The following is a 14,564-nucleotide window of genomic DNA, read 5'->3' as shown; positions in this document are numbered from 1 at the left end:
GACACCTTTCAGCACCAGGACCCACTTTTTAGAATGAGAATCTGTCAGGACACACCGGAAGTGATGTCATGACCAGGAGTGACATCATCAAGCAGGAAACTTTTTAACAATCCTAGGCTGCAATCCTACCACTTACCCAGGAGTAAGTCCCATTTAATATCATTGTTGAAAGCGTATATACGCAGTAGCCTGTTAAAAGTATAGATCTGTAACAATTCCCCAAATGCAGTCACATTCCATGGCAGCATCAAGTCTAACATATTAAAAATAAAATATTGAAATGAATGGGGACCCATCTGAGAAAGGTTCGCGACCCACCTACTGGGTCCTGACTCACAGTTTGAGAAAAGGTGCTGTATGGTGTTCACTATGGTCGTCACCTCATGTCTTCACCGTCTGGCTTCCAAGAGACTCTTCTGGGTTCTGCGACTGTTTTTAAGGCAATATGCCTCTTCTTCCATTGTGCCCAGTTCCTCACCTCTCCTCAACTAGGCTGTGCCCCTTATTCTTTGTCTTTGTATCTCTCCTTTCCGACACTCAACTGAAGCTCTTTCCACACACCAAGCATTTAGATCAGTGTTTCTCAAACTGTGGGTCACGAACCAGTTTCAGGTCCCCATTTATTTCAATGTATATTTTATTTTTAATATACTAGATTTGATGTTACCATGGTATGTAATTGCGTTTGGGGAAATGTTTCAGATGTGTACTTTTAACAGGCTACTGTGTATATGTTTTAACAATGATACTCAATGGGATGTACTTCTGGATAAGTGTACATAAGACTGCAGCCTTTGGGATACTTGGGAATTTTTTAAACAGATAAAGGGTTAGGAGGGTTCTTCTTTATTTTAAATAAATTTTTAAACTTATACTTGTAATTTACTTAGATTTGATTAGGTCATATGAGGAGTGCTAATTTTCCTGCTTGATGATGTAACTTCTGGCCATAACATCACTTTAAGGTTAATGACATCACTTCTGGTGGGTCCCAAAGGATTGTCATTCTAAACAGCGGGTCCCAGTGCTAAAAAGTTTGAGAACCACTTATTTGGATGATTTATCCCGAGTGAGTTCTCTGATGCAAAGTCAGGCTTGAGCTCTGGCTGAAGCTCTTTCCACACTTCAATCATTGATATAGTTCAGGGGTCTCCAAACTTTTCAGCCAAAGGGCCGCATCAAATATCTGACACGGTATTGAGGGTGGGGAAAAAAAATGAAATATAAAATTTAAATAAATACATTAGAGATGGAACTTAGATGAATGATTGAAATGAATGAATGGGCTCAAATGTCCAGGATGTGGGTTCTTTGATACACAGTCAGGTTTTCACTGTCACTGAAAGTCTTTCCACACTCCAAGCACTAAAATCTTTTCCCACCCGTGTGGATTGCTTGATGCGAAGTCAGGCTTGAGCTCTGGCTGAAGTTCTTTCCACAATCCAAGCATTGGTATGGTCTCTCACTGGTGTGGGTTCTTTGGTGCACAGTTAGGCTATTGTTGCCAGTGAAGCTCTTTCCACACTCCATGCATTTATATGGTCTCTCCCGTGTGGGTTCTTTGTTGCACGGTAAGCTGTCTGCTGTCCCTGAAGCTCTTTCCACACTCCAAGCATTTACATGGTTTCTCCCCTGTGTGCGATCTTTGGTACACATTCAGGTCTGAGCTCTGAGTGAAGTTTTTCCACATTCCAAACAATGATATAATTTCTCCCCTGTGTGGGTTCTTAGATGCACAGCTAGGTATAGCTGTATAGGCGTTTAACCATGATAGTCAATGGAGCTTCCTCCCAAGTGAGTGTGGATAGGATTGCAGCCATTGAGATCTTTGGGAATTTTTAAAAAACACATCAGCAACTGCTTGGGGAGGATTTGGAGGGTTCTTTATTTTAAATACATTTTTAAACCTATACTAACTGTAAACTACTAATTTACTTAGGGCACAATCCTAACCCCTTATGTCAGTGCAGCACTGACATAAGGGCAATGCAGCTCTGAGGTAAGGGAACAAACATTCCCTTACTTTGAGGAGGCCTCTGTGAGTTACACCCAACTGCAGGATGCAGCACATGTCCCATTGGCACCCCTATGCCAGTGCTGGAAAGCACTGACATAAGGGGTTAGAACTGCGCCCTTATTTGATTTGATTTTGTTGTAAGGCATTGTTAAAAAATTTCATGCTTGATGATGTCACTTCCAGCCATGAAATCAATTCCAGGTTAATGGTATCACTACTGGTGGGTCCCGAGAGATTGTCATTCTAAAAATGACATGTGCTGTGCTGAAATGTTTGAGAACCACTGTTACAGATATTCACTCATTACTGTGGAACAATGATTCCTAGCCACAGTCTTTTTACACACAAATTGAAAATAACACCATTTATACTTTGGGCAGGAGGTCCCAGGTTAATTCCCAGATAAGACCATACCCTGGAAGAAAGGGAGAGAAATCCCAAACTCAAATCCTCAACAATCAGGGCCATGCCCATGCATGAGACTTCTCCTCCTCCAACTGTCTGAATTAGAAAAGGAAGAGGGGTAGGTAGAGAAAGAGGAAGTGTGGAGGTGGATGTTCTACCACTCTCCTCTACACTTCCTTTTCTGCTCCATCCCCCCCCCCCCGCTTTTTCCAAACCATGGTGTGGGAGAGACAGAGGCTGGCACATCATCAGATAAGGGGGATAGCATCAGGTGAGGGAGATAGCACCCCACCTCAGGCTCCAGGAGGTTTTGGGCCAGCCCTGTTAAAAAGAGCTTCCTGGTTTGGGTGCATAATGTGTGTTTGTGGGGGAGGGGGGAGCAAAGCGTGTACTTCAGAGAACGCTTCCAGAGTGACACCATTTCGCAGCAGGCCTGGCACCTCTGGGGAGGACTTGCTGGCTGTGGTCAGGTGACTCCCTGTTCCACAAGGAAGAGCTTGAACTTGGTTATTTTCTGTCTGATCTTGTGCTTTTCAAAGCGATCAAGAGAAGTGTGCACTGCATAAAGCACATTCAGGAATAAAAATAAATAGATGACTTGATCTGCTCCTACAAGTTCCTCTCAAGTTAAGTTCCAGCGGCCTCTTTGTTATGGGACCCAGATCAGGGTCGTGATCAGCACTGAAGCAAATGTGGTCAGGGCCAGTGGTGCACTTGGAGCTGACAGATGGAGCAGAAAGGAACAATTGGTGGAGCTCCGTGGGTAGAAGGTGGTGGAAGGGCGTGCGGAAGCCAGGCTGGCAGGCAGGCAGAAGCCGGTGGATGTGCCTGGGTGATGCTTGTGGACAACCACGACTCCCACCCCCTCGTGCTGCTTTTCTTTGTCTTCCTTCCAGGGATGTTGCAGTTTCCTGCTCAAGAGCCCCTGGATTTCCCGCCAGCTGCGCCTGCCCCGTCTCAGCCACGGGTGTTCCCCTCGCTTTCCACAAGTCATCTCTGGTCCTTCAGGCCCGCCCCCGCCTCTGCCCACTGTAACTGTCACTCGTCGGCCCTTCCCGGTCTCCGAGGTCAATGGCGATCGCGATTGGACGATTCGTAGAGAGGCCCCGCCCCTGCCCGCTGTTGCCCTCTGTCATTGGCTGTCCCTCCAATGGCTGTGCTGAGGGTTAGGATGTGATGCGACCAGGCTGGGCTGAGCAGTCCTGGGACCAGACGATCTCGTTGGCCGGGAGCTGATTTGCATGCTGGGAGGAGGCAGCCAATTAGCGCATGGGAGGAGGGCGCGAGGCCCCGCCCGGGACAGCCCCGCCCGAGGCGGAGTTAAGGAGGGGCTGGGAGGAGCCACCGGAAGCGGGGAGCAGGTGGCTCTGTCTGAGCTTCCACCTGGAGCCCTCCCAGTAGCCGCCTTGGCAGGACCTGCGCGTTCGAGTCCCGTGACGTCCCCCTGGCTGGGCTGCAAACCCTCAGCGCCCCAGTCCCGTTGCGAGCTGGAGCCCAGTGAGAGCCTGGCAGAGGGACCCGGCAGAGAGCCCTCCACACTGCCTCCCTGCCACCTTTTGCCCCCTGCAGGAGGGTGACCCTCGCAGGGCCCCCGCACCCCCTTTCTGCTCCCCTGCAGGAGTTTTGACCCTTGCGTGGCCCCAGCATCCAGTCTCCTTTTATTTGTCCAGTCCCCTTCCAAAGACATCTAGGCCAGCTGCCATCCCCACATCCTGTGGCAGGGAGGACTGGCTGCTAGACCTGGTTTCCAGTCTTCTCTCAGGCCCTCCTTCATCCAAGGAAGCCGCCTGAGGGGAAGCCTTGCAGTTCTGAGGGGACTGAGACTGAATATTTTATTTATTCTACAAGGCTTCTATCCTGCATGTTTCCAGGGTGCTGGTGGCAGCATCTATACATCCAAATCGTACTATAAAACACCATACAAAATGCAGAAATAGTGGAGCTGAAACCAAGAATAAAAATGTTTTTAAGTGTCTGTGGCTGCAATCCTAACCTCATTTTCCTGGGAGTAAGTTGCATTAAACACTATAGAACTTACTTTGTAGTAGACCTGGTTAGGATTGTGCCCTGTGTTTTGTAAATAGTAGCCATTTACAATTGGCTCCCCCCCCCACTACAAATTGGAACCACAGTAGGGAACAGCAGAGGCTTAGGCTCTTCCTCATACTTCAGATGCCCAACACCAATCATCCACCCAAGCTGGTATTTTCCCTGTGGAAGAAGCTGCCTGGGGAAAGGATTAGCCCCCTCCCATGCACCATGATTCTGATCCAGATTTGGGGGGGGGAGGGTCGCCCACAGGTGCTACATATGTTGGCATCTTTCAGTCTCAGAAGACTATGATATCAAGCTCTGAATAGTGGTTCTGGAACAGAGTGTCCTCTCCAGTGCGGGAAGCCTGGCTAAAGTAGATATGGAGGATAGACTGTTACCCATGCAGCAAATCCCACCTCTCCACGTCACTGAAATGGTCCAATGGAAAGGCAGAGGCCAATACGGTTGGTTCCAGCAGCGTCGCAGGAGTTGCAAGAACGTGACTATTCAGTGATGAACTGCCTCAGGGACTCAGGCTCCGGATTTTGCCTCGAGGTTAACTCCTGAAGCCTTTTCCATAACGATGTAGCCACAAGGCAGTGGAGGTTTGGGATCAGAGTTTTCCTTCTCTCAGATGAGCTGCCTTCCCAGGCTAAGGAGTCCCATCTACCTGGTGGCTGTTTAGTCACCTCTTAGGACAAGTACAGCCAAACTGAGGGCCTATTCTTATCCCCAGCCCCCAGGTGCTACATACAACAAACAAAACGGGATGCAAATGCAAATCACCCATTTTAACATCTCATATAGTCTACATGCAGGAAGGAGGCCAAATACATTCTCCTCTATGGAGAACTCATGCAGGGAAAGCACCCTACAGGTAGACCACAGCTGCGATACAAGGACATCTGCAAGAGGGATCTGAAGGCCTTAGGAATGGACCTCAACAGGTGGGAAACCCTGGCCTCTGAGCATCCCACTTGGAGGCAGGCTGTGCAGCATGGCCTCTCCCAGTTTGAAGAGACACTTGCCCAACAGACTGCAGTAAAGAGGCAAAGAAGGAAGGCCCGTAGCCAGGGAGACACAACAGGGACAGACTACACTTGCTCCCAGTGTGGAAGGGACTGTCACTCCCGAATTGGCCTTTTCAGCCACACCTGATGCTGTTCCAGAACCACTTTTCAGAGTGCAATACCAGAGTCTTCCGAGACTGAAGGATGCCAATGATGTAAACATACAGGGCAGTCCCAGCACATTTACTCATAAGTAAATCCCAGTGAATTTAGTGGGAACCAACTCCCTAGTGAAGGGGCTTAGAATGACAGCTTTTATCTATGTCCATGGTCCTCTAAAATGAAGCCAATACTGCCTCACTCCTCCACAAGTGGCAGGAAAAAAGGCTGCATCTCTAAGTTATACTTTTCTGGCTATTTTAAAAAGCAGCTTCTCAGTAGACTACCTTATGGGCAGCCAGGCACTTGCTGAATTCTGCAGGGGAGTTTCAGCCTCCAGAGGCCACCTTGTGTTAAGTGAATTCCCTTAACAAGGATTCCCTTGCTCGTGGGTAAGACTGGGTCTATTCAAACCTACGGCAGCTCCGTAGCAGGCATAAGTCCGCACAGAACGGCTTAGGGAATCAAGGCGGGGTTTTTGATTGCCATCTTGTTTGTCTGGCATGTTGTACGGCTCCAACAGGATTGGGCCAAAAGTTTGCTTTGTTACTGAAGCATTCCTTAGAAATGGAACACTTACAGTAGGGACAGGCAACTTGTGACTCAGTGGCTCAGTCCAAGTTGTGTTGTGGGCTTCCTGGAGACTCCTCCAGGTTCTGTGGCTCTGTTTCTAGGCAACTGTCAATAGTAATGGTCTGTCCAGCAGATGGAAGAAGAGAGTTCCTTACAACAACAACAACAACAACAGTATTTATATACCGCTTTTCAACAAAAAGTTCACAAAGCGGTTTACAGAGAAAATCAAATATCTAATGGCTCCCTGTCCCAAAAGGGCTCACAGTCTAAAAAGATGCAAAAGAATACCAGCAGACAGCCACTAGAACAGACAGTGCTGGGGTGAGGTGGGCCAGTTACTCTCCCCCTGCTAAATAAAAGAGGAGCACCCACTTGAAAAAGTGCCTCTTACCCAGTTACCAGTTGCCCTAAAATCAGAGCTGCAGAACTGAAAAGACTTTTCTGAATGCTTTTCAACCACTGTGCTCTAAGCTCCTGCTGCACACCTGTGGGCATTTCACAGCACATGGCACACCAATTCAAAATTGTTGCCTTGATGGCTGCCAAGGATTTCTCATGGTAAGAAGCATCAGAATTTAAATGGCTGGCACAATTCCTTGAAGCCTCACCCTATTATCACCCTTGAATGCTCCTGGATTCATTCTCTGCTGTCCTTGGTTCACTCTTGTAGACCAAATTGCCTTGGGCAATGGGTCAGTAGGAAAACAGGAGTCACATTCTAAAGGTACTGGAAATATAGATGTTAGGGCGCAATCCTAACCCCTTATGCCAGTGCTTTCCAGCACTGGCATAGCAGTGCCAATGGGACGTGTGCTGCATCCTGCAGTTAGGTGGCACTCACAGAGGCCTCCTCAAAGTAAGGGAATGTTCGTTCCCTTACCTTGGAGCTGCATTGCCCTTATGTCAGTGCTGGAAAGCACTGACATGAGGGGTTAGAATTGCGCCCTTAATTTCATAAATCCAAAAGCATTTTTGGCTTAATGTGCTTTGCACATTAATCACACTGCACTTATTAACACTGAACTCCATTTATTTCTTTTTCACATTTCTATCCCTTCCTTCCTCCAAGGAGCTCAGGGTGGTGTACGTGGTTCCTCTCCTCGTTTTGTCCTCACAAAAACCTGTGAGGTGGGGAGGCAGAGAGATAGTGACTGGCCCAAGGTCACACAGGAAGCTTCATTGTTGAGCAGATTTGAACCTGAATCTTCCAGGTCTAAGGCCAACTCCCAAACCACTACAACAGGGATGTCAAACTCATTTCATAGAGTAGGCCGAATAGCATTCATGGTGCCTTCTGGGTGTCAGAAGTGACCCCCTCCTTCTTGCGTGGATGCCATCAGGGCCTGGTGACACTGATTTTTAATCTGTCAATTAGAGCTGTAATGTCTTCTCTTTTTGACTTAATTCCTTGGTCAAGAGGGGACATCCAGGCAGTGGTATCTGCTCGAGGTCTTCTGACGTGAAGGCAGATACAAAGAACTCATTTAATTTCTCTGCCATCTTCAAGTCTCCTTTTATGTCCCCTTTCTCTCCCTCACCGTATAGTGGGCCAATCGCTTCTGTAGCAGGCCTCCTGCTTCTAACATTTGTATGGTTTCTCCCCTGTGTGGGTTCTTTGATGCACAGCTAGTCTATTTTTCTCAGTGAAGCTCTTTCCACACTCCAAGCATTTATATGATTTCTCTCCTGTGTGGCATCTTTGATGCACAGTCAGCCTTCTGCTCTCCCTGAAGCTCTTTCCACACTCCAAGCATTGATATGGCTTCTCCCCTGTGTGGGTTCTTTTATGCAAAGTCAGGCTATCGCTCCGACGGAAGCTCCTTCCACACTCCAAGCATTTATATGGATTCTCTCCTGTGTGGCATCTTTGATGCACAGTCAGCCTTCTGCTCTCCCTGAAGCTCTTTCCACACTCCAAGCATTGATATGGTTTCTCCCCTGTGTGGGTTCTTTTATGCAAAGTTAGGCTATCGCTCCGACGGAAGCTCCTTCCACATTCCAAGCATTTATATGGTTTCTCTCCTGTGTGGCATCTTTGATGCACAGTCAACCTTCTGCTCTCCCTGAAGCTCTTTCCACACTCCAAGCATTGATATGGTTTCTCCCCTGTGTGGCTTCTTTTATGCAAAGTCAGGCTATTGCTCCGACAGAAGCTCCTTCCACATTCCAAGCATTGATATGGTTTCTCCCCTGTGTGGGTTCTAAGATGCACACTCAGATTTATGCACTGACTGAAGCTCTTTCCACACTCCAAGCATTGATATGGTTTCTCCCCTGTGTGGGTTTTTAGATGCACACCTAGATTCGTGCGCCGACTGAAGCTCTTTCCACACTCCAAGCATTGATATGGTTTCTCCCCTGTGTGGGTTCTTTGATGCACATTCAGCTTTATGCGTCGACTGAAGGTCTTTCCACACTCTAAGCATTGATATGGTTTCTCCCCTGTGTGACTTCTTTGATGCAAAGTCAGGCTTGAGCTCACACTGAAGCTCTTTCCACACTCCAAGCATTGATATGGTTTCTCCCCTGTGTGGGTTCTTTGATGCACAGTCAGGCTTGCACTCTGACTGAAGCTCTTTCCACACTCCAAGCATTGATATGGCTTCTCTCCTTTGTGGCTTTTTTGATGTGCTCCAAGCTCTGATTTACTGCTGAAGGTCTTCACAAATTGACAGTATTTTTCTTTCCTCTTTCCAGTTCCCTTTTCTTGATTGACTGGGATGATATTGAATTTCACACCCTGATACTCATCAGATGTATTTCTCCTTTTCTCTGTCTGATTTCCCTCCTGTTTCTCTACTCTTCCTTGATGCTCAGCTTTCTCCCTTTCATGTGTCATCTTTTTATTGGAAGTAGAATGTGTACTTTTACTTGAGCTCCATCTCCACTCAAACCATTTAAAGGATTTCTTCCCTGGGTGGTTTTTGCTGTGTTGATTAATGTTGGAGGTACAACTGATTCTATCCCTGTGCAAGGGATGCTTATTCCTTCTCTTCCCTTTGAGATGTTCCTGTCTGATCAAGATTTCATGTCTGTCATAACCCTGACAATGAACCCATTTGGTCCTCCAGACAGGTGCTGGGCTTTCCTCCTGCCCCCCTAATCCATCCTGGTCTCTAAAAGCCTGTACGTTACATGCAGTTGTTTCTGGTGACACTCCACACAGCTCCCTCTGATCCTCACTGCCTTCTCCGTTGCTTCCTGGAACAGAGATAGTACCTTGTTTAGCAGCACAATCGAGAAATGGGACCTTTAATGCTCACACACCGAGGTGTATATAATTCCTCTGTATCCTGGGGGAAAAGTTCCTGCTGTTATCGTCAATACCCCAAACATGAAATAGTAGCAACTCTCCAAACTGCTTCCTCTTCACATTAGCTTGTTAGAGCTTGCTCTCCAAGTATGAAAAGGAAGCATTTTGGAGGGCAAGCGCTAACAGGCAGGCATGAGGGCTAGTCGGGCAAACAAAAGAAACTGATGAGATCAGTGCAGCAGGCAGAATTTGTGAACTACAGATACGTGACACTTTGGAAACTTGAGTCCACAGATATGGGGGGAGGGACTGTACTAAGAAGTAAATTCCAGTGGATTCATGAAAGTATGGATAGGATCATGGCCCTATGCAGTGACCAAGCTGTGACAATAAGCTGTTCTGCAGAAGTAAATAAAATCAGACTGTGTGGCCTGTTGCACCCTGACTGGTCTTGGGAATGAGGCAGCATTTTTATACTCGATAGACAAGGTTTCCATGGAGAAGTCACAGGAGGAGGCCTGCCTCTCAATTCTCTCAGGCCTCACAGTAGCTTTAATGTCACAATATCCTCTTAGAAATGCTAAAACCTCAGTTCTTTTGTACACTAGGGCTAGTTGGCTAGTGGATTCATTTTTATTTTTTAATGACAATAAATACAAAATGAGCTGGAGCACTAAAAGCAAACAAGCCCAGAGGAAGAGTTCCTCACAGGCTGGAGATCAGTCAGGACACAGGTGCAAACCCTCTCTCGATGGTGCTCATGCTGGTGTCAGGTCACGCACATCCAAACCTCAATTTTGACCAAGAAGTTAATGCAGCTATAGGAAAGGAGACACAGGCAGGAGATGGCCTAGGACAGAAGACAATCTGGGAGGAGAAGGCAGAAGCCAAGGGGTCCAAGAGTCAAGGGGAATATTCCTCTACAGCAGATTGGAGGACTCGGACATGAGACAGAGCCTCTGCTCCACACCTGAATTGCACTGACCATCACTGTGAAGCGGACATTTGGTGTGTGTGTGAGTGCACAGATCCACCTTGTAATAAATGAACGTGGTGTTGCTCCTTATCCCCCAATTGATATCTGTGCATAATTCCTGCAACCTGCGTGACACACTCCTCCACTGCCATGACTCCAGGCTGAGCAGCACAGGACGTGATAGAAATACACCAAAGATACCAGTATGCTGGGCAGATCTGTGGGTGAAATTCTATGCCACTATAACCCCGCCATCAGCACAACTCCACCAGTGTGGAGCTACAATGGGGCAATTTTGGCATGACAGTTTTCAACAGAGATGGGGTAAGTGTGATGAAACAGCCACACTAATTCCTCTTTTTGTAAGCTTTACCTTCTTTCTATAGAATGTGTTTCAATAGGGGAGTTTTACCTTCCCGCCTTGCCTCTGGCTAGAGAGCATTTCAGAGGGTCTGGTCTGCCAAAAGACCCAGCTATCAATCACTCTCAGGGATGTTCTGGGGGGACTGACAGATCAGGTATCCTGGTTTCTAGGTAACTGCCAACCAATCTGAGAACTCCCAGCTAAAGGATCACAGGGAGGAGCAAAGACTCTCTCCCTCTTTCCTGTGTGCTTTCAACTGGACTGGCAGGGAGAGCCCATCCTCCATGGCAGAGATCACAATACTCCATGAGATGGCAGTGGTGGAAGGTGCTGGGAAGAGCCCAGCAGTTCAGGTGCATAGACAGAAACAAAGTTTAGCAAGAATCTGTCAGGTGTATTTTCAGTCTGTCTTCCTTTGCAAGAATCAGTTCTTTGATTTTCCCAGCTCAAATGTGGCAAGTTGATATTCATTTTCCCATGGCTAGAGCCAAGCTGAGTTCACATGCATATTGCATGGACATTCCTACATCGTGTCAGCTCCATCTACTGGCCGATTACATGTGCGCCTATAGTTAAGGCTTCTGTATTAACCAAGCCTTTTAAGATTGTTGGCCTCTGTTCAACTCTGTTCAATTGTGTTATTCCCTTTTCCCCTTTATCTATCTCCATTTTGCATACAAATCAACCTGCCTTGTTCTGGAATAACAGTGGATTGTCACTCCCTTCGCTTACTACTGTAAGACTGAGTACAACAGAGATCCACTGAAGTCACGTCCTATTCTAGAAAAGGGGTTTTGCTCGGCAAACCCCTCTGCAAACCTGATACCCTGGGCTGGTGGCAGCAGGTCAGAACTACTAAGGCTTTCCCCCATTAAGCAGCATGTTCAAACATAGTGGAAGAGTGGGGGATGGGAAGGGAGTAAGCTCATGGCACTAGGCTACACTGTCCTGATCACTGTCCTGATCAGCTGAGTGGATGCCGGTAGTCCCACTCTTTCATGACAGTGTGTCAAATCCTATGCCTCGCTCAGACCCCAGCCATGACCCCTAAATAGGCATTGCCTTCAGAGGTGGTGTAAGTTAAGAAGTACTCATTGGAATCAAAAGTGAGCAAAATGTCAACTTTGGATCCAGCTTTTGGGACAAAATCTCTTTGAGACACCCCACAAGAGCCCCTTTCCATAGATGGCATGGTGAATAGGGACCAACAGAAACTGCCCTCCTTTCTGGGGAGACTTGGTACAGGTTAGCACAGTACAGCTGTGCCATTCTGAACTCATTTCCTAGAAGCCTTTGATAGCACCTTGGCTCCTGCATTTTCTGGGTGGGGCTGATTTGGGACTGTCTTACATCAGGGTCCAGTATCCTTTGGGGAGTTTGTGGTATGGAGAGGAAAATGGAGGGCAAGAGCATCTCTCACTCAAATCATTCTGGCTCTTTCAGACTACAGCTCAGACACGCTGCTGTGGAGGCTTGCAGGTGATGGGATCACAACAGAACAGCTCTACATTGCTGACTCATCCTAATCAGGAGGTCTGGCTGAAGAGCTGCCACCTGTGAAGCCAAAGAACAGCTGGGAACTCAGTTTGAAAGAGCCCACAGTATAAGAGCTGCAGAAAGGGCTGATGAGATTAGTCATCCCAGCTGGTGAGAGGAGTGAAAAATGACCACTTTCAGTGAGAGTGAAGGGGTACCCTCAGCTATACAGGGGAGGTAAATGCAACCAGCCAGAAAGAGACCAGACTGTGAAGGACTCCACCTGAAATGAAGGTGTTCTTGGAAGATAGAACTTGTAATTGAAAAAATCCCTGACAGTCATAAAAGAAGTGTAGCTCATACCTTTCTTTCCTACCCACCAAAGAGCAAGGGCATCCTTACCGAGAGAAGCCACGAGCCTGTAATTCTCCAGCATGACTTCCATGTACAGAGCCTTCTGGTCTGGATCCAGCAGAGCCCACTCCTCCACTGTGAAGCACACAGCCACCTCCTCAAAGGACACTGGACCCTGGATGGAGAAAAAAGTCTCTCCTCACAAATAATGTCCCACCCTTTCGACATAACATCCCCCTGCTCTTTCGCTCAGTCTGAAAAGAGAAATTCACATGGCAATAACTGAGTGATTTCTGCAGTACATTTGGCAAATCATATCCTTGTCTGGTTTTCTTTGTCTTTCTGATGGAGCAAATTTCAGCTCAATGAGATGCATGGTGTCGTGAAGAAAACATCACCCATTGAGTGATCACAATTAGCAAAGAGGCAAGATGACTTACATGCCATTGAAAAGCAACCTAGAAACAGCTGGAAAACTTCCTAGAACAGCTGGATCTCATTTTCTCACCAGACTCACTCATTTTCTCACCAGACAAAAGACTTCCTTCAAGGCCTATGAGAGAGGAGGAGGCAGTCAAGCTGCTTCGTGCACATTGCTCTGGTGATCTGCCCCTTACCTGAACAGGCTGCTGAGCTGCTGATTCTGCTCCATTCCAAAGAAGAGATGGTCTGGAACGTGGCCCGGATGCCATCCCACTGCCTGTGAAGAGGCAAGCATGATGGGAAGACGTTAATGCTCTTCATGCTCTTTTCTAACTTCACTTCCTTATACAATGCTCTTCCTATTTGTTCCATAGCTTTGGTTCTGACCCAGAAATGCCCAAAAGGGATGAGCCCCACACATTGTGATTCACTTTCTTCCGCTTCTTCCTTCTGCCAATTTGTTTCCATTTCTTCCCCTCTCTACCTGTCTAGTCACCATCCTCCCCCTTTTGAAATCTTCTTGCTGAACTCGCTCCTTTAAAGCCTTTCCTGACATGCCTTCCCTGCTCTGTCTCCATTCAGTCCTCCTGCTGCTATCTTTCCACAAAGCTGAATTCCAAAGATGGAGATTGAGCAGCATGACAGATTGGTGCTATGTCCATTCCAGGTGATGTCGTGTAACTCAGACCAGGAGAGCGCATGTGGGGGGAACCCTGATCTGCAGATGCAGGGGGTAGAAGCTGATTGGAGGTAACAGGGTGTCTTGGCAGGGCTGTTTCATGGAACAGACAATTCAGCCTTAGGTGGAAGCCCAGTTATCTCTGTAAGTGGAATGAGACCCCCACATTGCTGAGACTCAGACCTTGAAAGATCTCCCTGCTCTGCCTTCTTCCCTTCCTTCTTCTGAAGAGGCTCTCAAATGAACTCTCTTGTTGTTCTGGATAAGGTACAGATGCTGGAAGGATCCTTTTCAGCTACAAACTTCAGCTCTCTTTCTTACGATTTTTATCCCACCTGTCTGTAAAAACCAGGAGCAAAAAAGTAACAGTTCAAACAATAAAGGATATTTCAGATCTAACATACCTTAAAAATACACCATACTTTAAAAACAGCAACCCCTCAGATTCAGAAACAGTCTTAAAATATTAACCCCCAGTGTCCCACCTACATCCCGCTGTTTTTTGCAGGTTTTGGTGCTGAGTGGCCCCTCTCCCTGTTCTGGCTCTTGCAATGTCCCTGTCAAACCCCCACCACAGAAATTAAGCCATTTCAGAAAAGACCCAAAGTTTGGCATGCAACGGGGGGGGGGGGGGAGGAGAGGAATTGCCACAATTGGTCTTCTCAGCCCCCTTCCCTGTCCCTTCACTGGTTGGGCTTTGAGTCTGGATATCTTTGTCCACCTGGGGGTTTCTCTCCCTCCCTCTCTATTCCTTTCCTCCAACAGCCCCCTAGGACCCCTTTATGCCCACAACTGCCTCTGGACTCATCAGAAGATGCTTGCTGCCGAACCCACATAT

The 14,564-nt window shown here is 47.4% G+C and overlaps 1 protein-coding gene and 1 pseudogene across 1 annotated transcript; both read right to left on the bottom strand.

The window, feature by feature from the left end:
• Positions 1-1,287: 1,287 nt before the first annotated feature.
• LOC136639146 (zinc finger protein 239-like) lies at positions 1,288-3,416 on the bottom strand (annotated as a pseudogene).
• Positions 3,417-6,758: 3,342 nt separating this feature from the next.
• LOC136640409 (zinc finger protein ZFP2-like) lies at positions 6,759-14,292 on the bottom strand. Its single transcript, XM_066615529.1, has 5 exons — positions 14,212-14,292; positions 13,910-14,065; positions 13,242-13,324; positions 12,673-12,799; positions 6,759-9,402 (listed from the first exon to the last, which is right to left on the bottom strand). Exons 3-5 carry the CDS (start codon positions 13,314-13,316, stop codon positions 7,781-7,783), a joined length of 1,824 nt encoding a protein of 607 aa, XP_066471626.1. The 5' UTR covers positions 13,317-13,324; positions 13,910-14,065; positions 14,212-14,292; the 3' UTR covers positions 6,759-7,780.
• Positions 14,293-14,564: the final 272 nt, after the last annotated feature.

Source organism: Tiliqua scincoides, chromosome 2 (genome assembly GCF_035046505.1).
Source record: "Tiliqua scincoides isolate rTilSci1 chromosome 2, rTilSci1.hap2, whole genome shotgun sequence".
Classification (NCBI taxonomy): Eukaryota; Metazoa; Chordata; class Lepidosauria; order Squamata; family Scincidae; genus Tiliqua; species Tiliqua scincoides.
The sequence above is the reverse complement of the archived record's forward strand: the minus strand, read 5'-3'. Positions and strand labels throughout refer to the sequence as shown.

What these genes read in the sequence shown, in the direction of transcription:
- LOC136640409 (XM_066615529.1), bottom strand. Translation starts at nt 13,316, where the DNA reads ATGGCATCCGGGCCACGTTCCAGACCATCTCTTCTTTGGAATGGAGCA. An exon ending in CAGCTCAGCAGCCTGTTCAG is followed by an intron (nt 12,800 to 13,241) that starts GTAAGGGGCAGA and finishes TTCTCCATCCAG; the next exon opens with GGTCCAGTGTCCTTTGAGGA. An exon ending in CAGGCTCGTGGCTTCTCTCG is followed by an intron (nt 9,403 to 12,672) that starts GTAAGGATGCCC and finishes TCTCTGTTCCAG; the next exon opens with GAAGCAACGGAGAAGGCAGT.